The sequence below is a fragment of the Balaenoptera acutorostrata genome, chromosome 9, assembly GCF_949987535.1.
Source record: "Balaenoptera acutorostrata chromosome 9, mBalAcu1.1, whole genome shotgun sequence".
Taxonomy (NCBI): domain Eukaryota; kingdom Metazoa; phylum Chordata; class Mammalia; order Artiodactyla; family Balaenopteridae; genus Balaenoptera; species Balaenoptera acutorostrata.
Window position 1 is genome coordinate 65,639,991 of NC_080072.1, and position 12,309 is coordinate 65,652,299.

A 12,309-nucleotide genomic window follows, 5' to 3' on the forward strand; every position below is an offset into this window, starting at 1 on the left:
CAAGCTCCTGCTCAGCACCAGGCACGGCCCTGCCCTCATGGAGCTCAGTCTGGTGGGGACCCTGAGGCCTTTAGTCATATCTTTCCTTATTCCACCGAGGACGTGAGGCTGCGCTGGTGTTCATTTCATGCAGGCAGCCTGGTCCCATCTCCCGCCATTCTGGGGTGTTCCAGAAGATTCTGACAAGTCCTGCTGGGGTGGACCGGGCCTGTCCCCAGCAACCACATGCGGCTTGGTTTTGGTTTCTGTTTTACCACTGTGATTCCTCCCACCCTCCCCCTTCTCCCAGCTCTCTCCAATTCTGTGCATGCAGGCGTTCCTTTCTATTTTTGAGCGTGGCTATGTAGTTTCACGTTTCTTTTTCCTCTTCTCTTTACCTTGTGTTTGGAGGTAAGGGGGTCAATTCTAGCATGAGCTTAATCTTCCACGTTGCCCCATTCATCCCGGAATTCCTCACCAGCCTGCTAATTGCCCACCCAGCACTGAGAGTACACATCATAGGCTTCTGGTTCTGGACCCATCACTAACCAGCTGGCGACTGTGGACCAGCCCCTCCCCGTCCCCAGGCCTCATCGGTGGTGGGGGGGGGGTTCTGTGAACTGTGGGAGTTAGAGGAGAGGATGGGAGGGGTGAAGAGAGCAGTGACACCCACACTTACGTGGGGTCTGGAATTTAATCCTCACCAAGGAGACTCAGGGCACCACCTCACCCACGAGGAAGCATGGGCAGCCCGACGTCCTGGACAGACAGTGAATTCCGAGTTAGAAGTAACTAGGTTCTAGCCCCAGCTTTATGCCTGTTAGGCTGTGGGACGTGGAGCAAAACTTAAGTCCTTGAACTTCAGTTGCCTCATCGGTGACATGAACAGCAATGTCCGTCCTCCCCACAGGCGGAGGGGGTGAGGCAAGGAAGCTGTGAAATAGTGTGGATGGAAAACACTTTTCTAGCCTAAAGCTCTGTGTTCATGCCAACTGGATTACTTGGCACAGTTTGGGTTCCCTGGGAAGCAGATTCAGAGAGATGTGAAGTGTTCAGGATGTTATCAAGAAGTGCCCTGGGGATCAGCACACCTGTGCTAGGGAGGGAGTGGAAGCAGGATGGGGTTGAGGATGGGGAAGCGGGAGAAGCTGAGCTGCGATGCGGTCCCCAGGGCCTCAGCCAACCCCGTGGGGAGCTCTGGAGTTACATGTCCCCTCAGAGTTGTCCTGCACTGGGCCAAAATGGTTGAGCTTCTAGATTCCCTGAGCACCTGGTGATGCCGTCCTGGCAGGGCAGGACCGTGGGCGAGACGGCTCTCTGCAGCTGCGGCTCTGCTTGATGCTCCAGCCAGCCCTGCCGCCAGCTGGGGCAACAAGTCCTTTCTTGAAGGAAGATCTGGGCGGTGCTGTTAATCACACGGCCACGCCTAATGGTCAGGTTGTCCCGATCAAAGCCTCGATATTATAGGGCTCCTGCCATTCTAGTACGATTTGCCAGCTCTCCTCATGCATTTTAGTTTAATGACTTTAGTCTCATTTCTGAGAAAAGAATGGGAAATTCCTCCTCTGTTTGCCGTGGGACCCAGAAAACCATTCCATCTGGCTTTGCCTGGGAGTAAAACAGACTCTACTGGAACTGGGTATCAGCAGGACATAAAAACTAACGAATTGATTTAATTTGAGAAGTTTTGTGTGTGTATACATGAGGGTGTACACACGTGAAGATGTATATATGTCTGCGTGTGAGCACATGTGGGGTGCATTTCTGGGTGAGTATATGTATGACGACCTGGACAAGAGAGAGGCTTCGGGGGCAGGTGTCCAGTGTAGACACACCCACATGAACAGATGGGTGCTTATGAGAATCTCAGTTTGTGCAGGTGGACCTCGTTCATTCATTCTTCAAACATTAACGAAGCATCTACAGTGCGCCAGGCACTTGTGCTGGGGCTGGGAAGTGAGAAGAGAAAAGATGTGTTCCTGCCTCTGGGAGCTTATTGTCTCCTGGGGAGACAGACAACTCAATGCAGGCATGTGGGGTACAGTGTGGTGAGAAAGTTGACAGAGCGGGGCACAGGAGGCTGTGGAGGCGCCCGGTGTGCATCCAAGTCAGGCTGTCCCTCCCCTGGGACAGGAGACCCTGGAGCTGAGCCTTGAAGGGTGAGTAGGAGCTACTGAGCCAAAGACGATGGGGAAGAGTGTCCCAAGCTGAGAAGCAGAGCTTTCACTTGCAGAGGGAACTGACCCAGAGGGAGGTCATAGGAGTACAAATAAGACAGGGTTGGTACTATCTGGTAGGATTAACCTGTGAAGTGCTTAGAACCGTGCCTGATGAATAACAGGTATTCAGCTCTAAACCTTAGCTATTGTTAACCTGGGCTTGAATCCTCCTAGGTCTATCTTACTCACTTGATGAAAACTGTGACCTCTTTGGGCCTCATCTGCAAAATGCTGGCCCATCTTTAACTCCCAGGGACCAATACCTGTCCCCTACCAACCTGTTCTTTTTTACATGACATGGTTCCTTGATTTGAAAAGATCTTGCTTGCCAAACTTCATTTGTTAAATAGTAACCTACATGTCATCAAGGTTTCCCTTGGGCTTTATAAAATACTGGGAATAACTGGCAATGCTCCTTACTGAGAACTCCTGGATCAGGTGAGATAATCGCTGAGGAACCACCCCTCCTACTCCAGTGTCACATGCTGGCATCTCCACAGCAAGAAGCAAGTGCCTTCAGATTTTTCTGGTCCACAGAACAGGGAGCCAAGTGGACCCTGAACTAGAAGATGCTTCCCATTGACTTTTGGAATGTTCTGGGGCCTTGGTTATCATTGTGAGAAGCACTCATTCCAGCCAAGTTAAGAGAAGGCCTTATCCTGATTCCCTGACAGTGATATGCCTTGTGTTTGGAAAATCCAAGAGCAAGCTATTGTGGCTGGCGAAGGCCACTTTTATGGTGATTGATGGTTTGGTATGATGAGTCCTATGTGCTGGTACTTTCCATATATTAGCTCTTTAAATTTTCACAATAATCTTCCAAGGTAGTTACTATCATTCCCAATGAACAGATGATGAAACTGTGGCTCAGAGATGTGATCTGCCCATGTTCAACCAACTAGTAAATCACAGCATTGTTTAAAATTTCTATCATATATCTAATCACCAAATTCTTACTTTCCTCTGAAGCAGTAATCATCTCCATTTTATAGGTGAAGAAACTGAGACTTAGCAAAGTTATGGGACATGTCCAAGGTCACAGAGCTGAGAACTAGCAAAGTGAATCTGGATTTACTGCTCTTTCTTCAACAGCTGCTGGCAGCAAACCGGCTATGAGGTGGCCCCTCCCCACAGGTGAGCCTTTGTGAGAAGGCATTAGTCCTCAGCGGCTTTGTCAGGAGGGGTGGAAACTTACCTTGGATGTCATCGTTGAACATGCAGTACTTGTTACGGTATTTGTTGAGAAGGCGGAAGGCATTGGCATTGGCAAAGTCTTCAAACTGGATGAGGCAATTTATTCCAAACCTGTGGAGAGGGAGAGGAAAGAGCACGTGATTGCCTCCCCGAGCTGATGCCTGGCAGGTCCCAGCCTGAACTGGGGAGCAGGGAGGTGCAGGCCAGGGGTGGGTGTGGGTGTGACACGGCTCATTCACTGGGGTTTATGCCACCTGGCTGGCTTCTGGACTCTTGGCTCTGCCTGCCCCATTATGATTTAGTTATTTATTTTTAATTGAAGTAGAGCTGATTTACAATGTTGTGTTAATTTCTGCTGTACAGCAGAGTGACTCAGTGACACATACATACATTCTTTTTTTTTTGAAGATTTATTACTCATTTGACAATACTTCCCATGTAATTAAAAAAGAATATATATATATATATATATATTTATTTATTTATTTATTTATTTATAGCTGTGTTGGGTCTTCGTTGCTGCGCACGGGCTTTCTCTAGTGGCGGCGAGTGGGGGCTACTCTTCGTTGCGGTGCATGGGCTTCTCATTGCGGTGGCTTCTCTTGTTGCAGAGCACGGGCTCTAGGTGTGCCGGCTCCAGTAGTTGTGGCACGCAGGCTCAGTAGTTGTGGCTCACGGGCTCTAGAGCGCAGGCTCAGTAGTTGTGGTGCACGGGCTTAGTTGCTCTGTGGCATGTGGGATCTTCCAGCACCAGGGCTCGAACCCGTGTCCCCTGCATTGGCAGGTGGATTCTTAACCTCTGCGCCACTAGGGAAGTTCCATACATTCTTTCTTTTTTTTTTTAATTTTTTATTTATTCATTTATTTATTTATTCATTCATTTATGGCTGTGTTGGGTCTTCGTTTCTGTGCGAGGGCTTTCTCTAGTTGCGGCAAGTGGGGGCCACTCTTCATCACGGTGCGTGGGCCTCTCACCATCGCGGCCTCTCTTGTTGCAGAGCACAGGCTCCAGACGCGCATGCTCAGCAATTGTGGCTCACAGGCCTAGTCGCTCCGCGGCATGTGGGATCCTCCCAGACCAGGGCTCGAACCCGTGTCCCCTGCATTGGCAGGCAGATTCTCAACCACTGTCATACATTCTTTTTTATATTCTTTTCCATTAAGGTTTATCCTAGGAGATTGGATATAGTTCCCCGTGCTATACAGTAGGACCCTGTTGTTTATCCATTCTAAATGTAATAGTTTGCATCTACTAACCCCAAACTCCCAGTCCATCCCTCTCCCAACCCTCTCCCCCTTGGCGACCACAAGTCTGTTCTCTATGTCTGTGAGTCTGTTTCTGTTTCATACATAGGTTCATTTGTGCCATATTTTAGCTTCCACATAAAAGTGGAATAGTATGGTATTTGTCTCTCTCTTTCTGACTTATCTCACTTAGTATGATAATCTCTAGTTGCATCTACATTGCTGCAGATTGCCTGCCCCATTATGGACGAGGATGGGGCAGAGAGTAGGGGTACGGAGCCTGGTGGTCAGCCAAGCCCACATCATTGTCTCTAATGTGGGCTGGTGGCTCCCATGGGCTCTGGATGGCAGACCCCTGGGGTGCTGGAAGGGCTGAGATGGGGCCCCGCCTCTCTGTGGCCTGTGGCCGTCTGAAATCCCAGCAGAAAGCTCACTCCAAACGCAAGTGCGTGCAGAGAGCCCGGCTCCTCTGCCACTCAGGCTTGGGGAGCCTCTGCAGCCTCCAAATATCTCCCTTGGTGGATCCTGAAGTCTCAAGTCCCTCCACCAGAGACTCTTCTGGGTTCAGGCATTATTCCCTGATAAGATACAGGGAAGGCTGGGAAAGGCCACTGCATGAAGCCACTGTCATCCACTAACACCTTGGTGAGGGTGCTCTCCATGTGCAGGTAGAGCAGGATTAGTTGCTAAGCTGGTTCAAAATGCAGATCACCAGGCCCATCTCCCAAAGGGTCACTCGGTGAGTTTAGGGGTGGGGCTCAGGAATCTGTATTTTTTCCTCCATCTTTACTGAGGTATAATTGACAAATAAAAATTGTATGTATTTAAGGAACACAACAGTATGTTTTGATACACGTATACATTTGAAATGATTACCACAATATCAAGCTAATTAACACACACATCACCTCACACTGTTACCATTTTTTTTTTTTTTTGAGTGGTAAGGACGTTTAAGATCTACTGTCTTAGCAAACTTCAAGTACCTGATACAGTATTAATTATTAACTTTGGTCACCATGCTGTACAATGCATTTTCAGTGAGCACCTCAGATCGTTCTGATCCTGTCTGGAGAACTCAGAAACACTGCCTTGGTGGGTAAAGACAAGGCCCATTAAGTGGCTTGAGTTGCCCTGTTTAAAATCCACAGTAGAATTGCCTTCTAGATTTCAAAGTCAGGAAAAAGTTTGTGTTTCCTAAAAAATGACTGGATTGGTAACCTGTGTTTCTTGTTAACACTGGGCATCAGGAAGCTGAGAGCTGTCTTCTGCCCTTTAACGGTAGGTTCCCTCAGCCGAGGCTCTCTGCACACACCCTCCCCTGACTTGATTCTGGCTCTTTGATCCTGCTTTTTTGGGTTGTACTGTGTCTCTTACTGGAGTCTTTCTGGAAGCAAGTGTGATGTGAATTATTAAAAATGACTTGGGGCTTCCCTGGTGGCGCAGTGGTTGAGAATCTGCCTGCCAATGCAGGGGACACGGGTTCGAGCCCTGGTCTGGGAAGATCCCACATGCCGCGGAGCCACTGGGCCTGTGAGCCACAACTGCTGAGCCTGCGCGTCTGGAGCCTGTGCCCCGCAACGGGAGGGGCCGTGATAGTGAGAGGCCTGCGCACCGCGATGAAGAGTGGCCCCCGCTTGCCACAACTAGAGAAAGCCCTCGCACAGAAATGAAGACCCAACACAGCCAAAAATAAATAAATAAATAGAGTAGCTATTAATTAAAAAAAAAAAAAATGACTTAATCCATGGGCCGAAAAAGGATTTCATCTCATGGACCAATTTGTGACCCACAGTATCTCCGGTCACATTCATTGAGAAAAAAATGGCCTGATTGATCAGCACGGAGTGTCTCGGCATGTGGTAGGGAGAAGTGCCTGCCATCCCCAACTGTGTGAACTGGAGGCCTGGGACCAGCTTGGGACCAGCTGTGGAAAGAAAGATGTACGACCTTGTTGGAAAAAGTGGCTGCGGCCCACATGTGGTGGGCTTCCTGTGCTGTCGGGGCATCTGTCTGATGAGGCTGGTGCCTGTGAGGGGGTGAGTAGCCCTGAAGTGGCCCAGAACACATTTTTTCCAACCTCTGAATTTTGTGCATGGCATATCCTTTTTTTCTTTTCAGAAAATTTACCCATTTTTTGGATGCATTGCAACTGCTCTGCATTTGACTATATTATGTAGAAAATACTGAAAATACAAACTACTTTGTAAAACCAAAGACAAACATTGAATCCAAAGATAAACTATGTTTTACACAATGGACACTTTTCCCGTAGTTAGTATTAAATTTTAAATATCTATTCCTTTTGTTAAAATGATTACTTTACATACTCCCTGAGTACATCTGCATTGCAAACATAGCTCAGTAATTCTCAGAAACTGTTTATAGAGGTTTGTTGTAAAAGCTAGCGCACCACCAGAAAAAGGAGGAAGCAAAAAAAGTACAGTAGAAGTGCCAGTGGGCAGGCAAATATTTGCTCCTACCATGGTCCTTCCAGTTGGAGCCGTTGGTGGGGGGATTTGGAGACAGGTTCATGTCACAGGGGCCGAAATGGAGAGACAGCAACTTGCCTCAGTCCAGTGTTGAGCTCTGGGCTTGTGTCAGGAGGCTCATGGGCCTGACCTGGCTCTGCCACTGCAATCGAGTGTCACTTCACTTCTCTATTCTGCCTCAGTTTTCCATCTGTCAATGGGCACAATATTTGCCTGGCCAACTTTGCGGCTGTGGTGAGGATTAAAAGCTGGGGGTGATTTTTAAATAGTAAAGTGCTAAACACGTGTCATCCTGGCCACAATTCTTATTCCCAGTCACAGAGCAAGTGCTGGTGGGGGTAGGTGTAGGGAGCTTGCAGTGTCTCCTGACCCACCATCCAGCCCTCTTCTCCTTGTACAATGAATAGAAATGGTTAAAAAAAAAAAACCCTTCAGTGCACAATTATAATGCTATGTTCACCAAACCAACGTTTACTGTGAATTTTTGCTCAGGGTGTGAATTTCAAGTATTTGGACGGGGAGCCAGGAACAGAATGTCTTTGGTTGTTGGTGACATTTTGATATACAGAATCCTCACAAGACTCCCAGTGTCGCTCCCGCACTGGCCTGGAGCTAAAATGCTGAAAAGGTCAGACGGCAAAACAATGTGATGCACATTGTTTCTCCTTTCTCTCACTGTCTCTGTCTCTTACACACACATACACACACACTTGACCTTTAAGCAACACCACTCTTAGGTTAAAAAATAAGGCAAGTATTATAAATAACTACCTTTGTTCAGTGCACTATTATCCTTTCATGGCAAATTCAGCTTCACATAAGAGAACCTTCCCAGGGAGCAATTTGATGAGATACAGAGTAAAATCTCATTCATTCAAGTCACTTTAATCCTAACTTGGAATTGGATAAAAGGCTATGTGAATCTCCCATCCAATAACCTAGACTCAGAGTTTCTTGACCTCCTTGTATTTAATGACCTCCAGGACCCCTACCCACCTTGGATGCCCTCCCCATGGCTGCTCCCTGGACTTTCGTCACCAGGAGCCACTCCTACTAAAAATTCACACTGTGCATTTCAGTCTCTGACCACAGCCTCTCCTTCCACCTCCCTTACTTCCACTATACCTCTTCGTCATCTCCAGTGAGACCTTTGGGCCCTTTACCATTTTTTCCTGGTCCCTTGGCTCCTGACTTATGGCTTTTCACGAAACCACACCACTAACTATCCAGTCTGAACCAAGGGTGGTTACTTCAATTGCTCTATTTGCATCATCCATCCATCCATCCATCCATCCATCCATTCCCTCTGCCCATCCATCTGCTGGTCCATCCATCCATCCAAAAGCAGCTACTGAGCACCTATGATAAGCCAATACTGCAGTTGTTCAGTAAATGCTTTAGGAAGAGCTGGGTACATGAAGGAGTTGGTGGAAATTTAGTGTGAGTTTTCCTGCCAACTTGTTAAACTAATTAAAAGCCAATTAAGGGGCTTCCCTGGTGGCACAGTGGTTGAGAATCTGCCTGCCAATGCAGAGGACACGGGTTCGAGCCCTGGTCTGGGGGGATCCCACATGCCGCGGAGCAACTAGGCCCGTGAGCCACAACTACTGAGCCTGCGCGTCTGGAGCCTGTGCTCCGCAACAAGAGAGGCCGCGATAGTGAGAGGCCGGCGCACCGCGATGAAGAGTGGCCCCCGCTCGCCGCAACTAGAGAAAGCCCTCACACAGAAGCAAAGACCCAACAGAGCCAAAATAAATAAATAAATAATAATTTTTAAAAAAAAGCCAATTAAGAACAACAAAAATTTCAAAATGAAAATTTTAAAAGCTTAGGTTACAAGAAACCTTTTCTCAATTCATCCATGTATATCCAAATACAGGATGTTGGACTTTGATCATAACACCAATTTAAATGTTAACTATAACTGCCTTACATATGCATGAAAATACTTCTACGAATGACAACAGTAACAAAAACAGCTGATGGTTATCGATGGTGCTGGGCATCAGGCTGAGTTCTTTGCATGAATTATCTCAACTCATCTTCCCACGACCTTATGAAGTAGGTAGGTACCATTTCAGAGAAGGAATCCTGAGCTACAGGCCGGTCAGTTATTTGCCCCCGGGGTTATTTATTCTCCTGCAGTTGGAAAGTGGTGGAGCTGGAATCTGAATCCAGCTCTATCTGACGCCAGAACTTAGTTTAGGTTTAACAACAATATGATTTTGTAAAACATAAAGTGAAGTCGATGTTAAAGTTAGGTCTTTCTCCAACTAGAGAGACAGTGCCATGTGGTGAAGAAAACGCTGAACTGGGGCACAGGAAAATCGTATCCTCCTTCTGTCTCTGATATAAGCTCTGAGTCTTGGGTAAGTCCCCTTTCTCTCTGGGTCTTAGTTCCTGATCTGAGAGCCTTAGGGGAGAAGCAGGAGCTCCTTAACGTAGGGTTGGAATAGATACACTAGGAGCTTCACTGAGATGTAAGTCCAAAGTAGGATGTCTGACCATTCCTGGTAAGAGCAACATGTGACAGGAACATCAGTATTTTCGAGTCCTTTTTGAGCTGACCCAGAGCAGACGGGCTGAGCGAGCAGGGCCGAGGCGGCCACTGTCCAGGTCGTACAGCTGGAGCAGCAGCCCCTCCAGAGGGGCCCCGCTCAGGCCCCCTACTCAGGGCTCTGGGCAGTTTCCTGATTTCAGTGCCGGCAGTTCATCGCTGACCCTCCATCCTGCCAGAAGCTGCCCCTCACCGGGGCGGCTCCTGTTTGTCTGTCCCCTTCTGCACTTTTGAACTCTTCACCCTGAACTCCTGGCAGGGGCTGGGGAATATCTGCTGCTTCTCAGGGGAGAATTCCTGCAATGGAGAAAGAGGCACCTTCCCAGGCTGCACACGGAGCTGCCCAGACTCCTCCACCCTGGGGACTCCGCTGGGAAATGGCCTTGGCGCTGCCACAGGAGGCATTCTAAGGCCGGGGCTCACTTAAAGACACAAGGCCGATGGGTGGATGTTAAAAGTTTTTTTCTTCCAGCCCTCAGGCAAGAGAAAGCCTGAAAATGGTGACTTGTGCCTGGGAGCCCTAGGGAGTTGCGTGTGACAATGTGACGAGACTAAGCCAGGACCCACAGAGCCGGGTACCTGCCACCTGGGCTGCAGCCTCCCCAGGGTAAAGAGATTCTGAGATGGTTGCTCTGCCCTTCCCCCCAGCAAGCTGACCAAAGGCTGCGTGAGAGATGTGGTGAGACCAGAACATTCCATGGGCTGCAGACCTGGTTTCTTTGTTCTGAAGGTCAGGACCTGCCATTCTTTCAAACACTTGGGTCTGACCTCTTTCAGGCCTGAACAAACACAGGGCACCTGGGAAGAGCAGGTGAATTTGCTCAGCCTGCCTCCAAACAGAACAACAAAAACCTACCACTCATATTTCCATGGCAGCCCACTCCACGCCCCCAACAAAACACACGCACACAAGACTCCCCAGCAGAGTGCATGGTGAGGACATCAGTTACACCCGGTGGAAAGCTAGTTCTTTTGTTTATTTTGTCCTTCCAGGAATTAGAGCTGACAGAATCCCCAAAGCTCTAGGTCTTTGTTTTTATTTTACACATTCCATTAAACTCTAGTCCCTTGAGATGCTCTCAGGAAGAGGTTCCAGGGCTCAAACCATTTGGGAAACTCTGAACGTTCATATAACATATACAATGTATATACGAAAGATTCTGAAAAGTCCTGCATTAAGAAACCTGTTTAACTCAGCATTTTCTAAACTTATTTGACTAGAGACCTCACCCTTCTGTGTCCCACCCTCTCCGTTTATATGATAGAGCACAGTTTGACAGACACAGCTCTCTGCAGAAAGAACTTTGCAGGGGCTGGGTGGACTCAGGGCAAGGCCATCTCTCCCTGGGATTCCTGCAATTGTTACTTCTGGCCAGGATCCTATAATAACGGGTCTCACCTCCTCCAGCTTTATTTCCCTTCCCCCAATCCATCCACTGTATCTTTCTAAACACAAATCTGTGCAAGTTCTTTTCTTAAAATCCTTACAGGGCTCCCACTGCCTTTGGGGTTGTGTTCAGACTCCTTAGATGGCGTTCACTTTGGCCCCAACCTTAATGCTCACCCCCTTCTCATGTCTTCCGTTGCCCTGGGCATATCTTGCTGCTTCCCAACCACTGTGGGCCCTTGCACTGCTCCATGTCTTTGCTCAGGTGCCCAGAGGGCCTCCTTTTACCCTGGCCAACTCCTACTTAAACGGTAAGGCCCTGCTGAAATGTCACGTCTTCTAGGAAGGCTTCCCTGACCCATCGATTTCCTTACCCAGGGTAACAGTAATTCTTCTCTTCTCTGGGCTGCCTTGCTACTCTGGGCGTATCTCTGTTAGGATACATCACATTGCATCACAATTATTTATTGACATTTCTGTTTTAATTATTAAAGAAATGTATCGGGCAGGGTATCCCCTTTGTGCCAGGAACTCTCCTAGGTATGACATAAATGTTCAATTCAGCAAACATTTCTAAGTGTCCACTGTGAACAAGGGACTGTCTTCCCTGCTAGATTACAAAGGCAAGTTCAAGAATTTCAAGTCTGATGGGGACACAGGAAAATAAAAAAAGCAGTTGCAACATACTGTGACAAGGGTAATAATGAAGGTATGCCCTAGGCATGTGGGAGGCCTCCAAGGGGGCAATCAGCTCTTCTGGGAGAGGCACTGAGGGCTCCACAGAGCAGGAGACCGAGGCTCGGCCTGAGGGAGAGCAGAGGTTCAGGGGCAGACCGTGCAGGGGCGGGGTGGGGAGGGAGAAGGGCGCCTCAGGCAGAGGGAACGGCACATGCCTCTGGAATGAGAATGGGGGGCCTTCCTGGAGCTGCAGGCAAATAACCAGAGCTGGGAGAGGGGTGAAGAAGGGGAGATGTGGGGAGAGCTGAGGCTAGGCGGATTCCAGGGGCCACCCCTTTACATGCCTGTGTAAAAGAGCCTACACAGGGCTTCCCTGGTGGCGCAGTGGTTGAGAATCTGCCTGCCAATGCAGGGGACACGGGTTCGAGCCCTGGTCTGGGAAGATCCCACATGCCGCGGAGCAACTAGGCTCGTGAGCCACAACTGCTGAGCCTGCGCGTCTGGAGCCTGTGCTCCGCAACAAGAGAGGCCGCGATAGTGAGAGGCCCGCGCACCGTG

The 12,309-nt window shown here is 48.7% G+C and overlaps 1 protein-coding gene across 4 annotated transcripts in view; it reads right to left on the reverse strand.

The window, feature by feature from the left end:
- Positions 1-12,309, reverse strand: part of ME3 (malic enzyme 3) — a 331,140-nt gene that overhangs the window by 18,602 nt on the left and 300,229 nt on the right. For all 4 annotated transcript variants that reach the window (XM_007168485.2, XM_007168486.2, XM_057553842.1 and 1 more), the window contains one exon: positions 3,394-3,503. In XM_007168485.2, the coding sequence (XP_007168547.2) occupies positions 3,394-3,503 (110 nt within the window). The remainder of the gene's footprint in view (positions 1-3,393; positions 3,504-12,309) is intronic.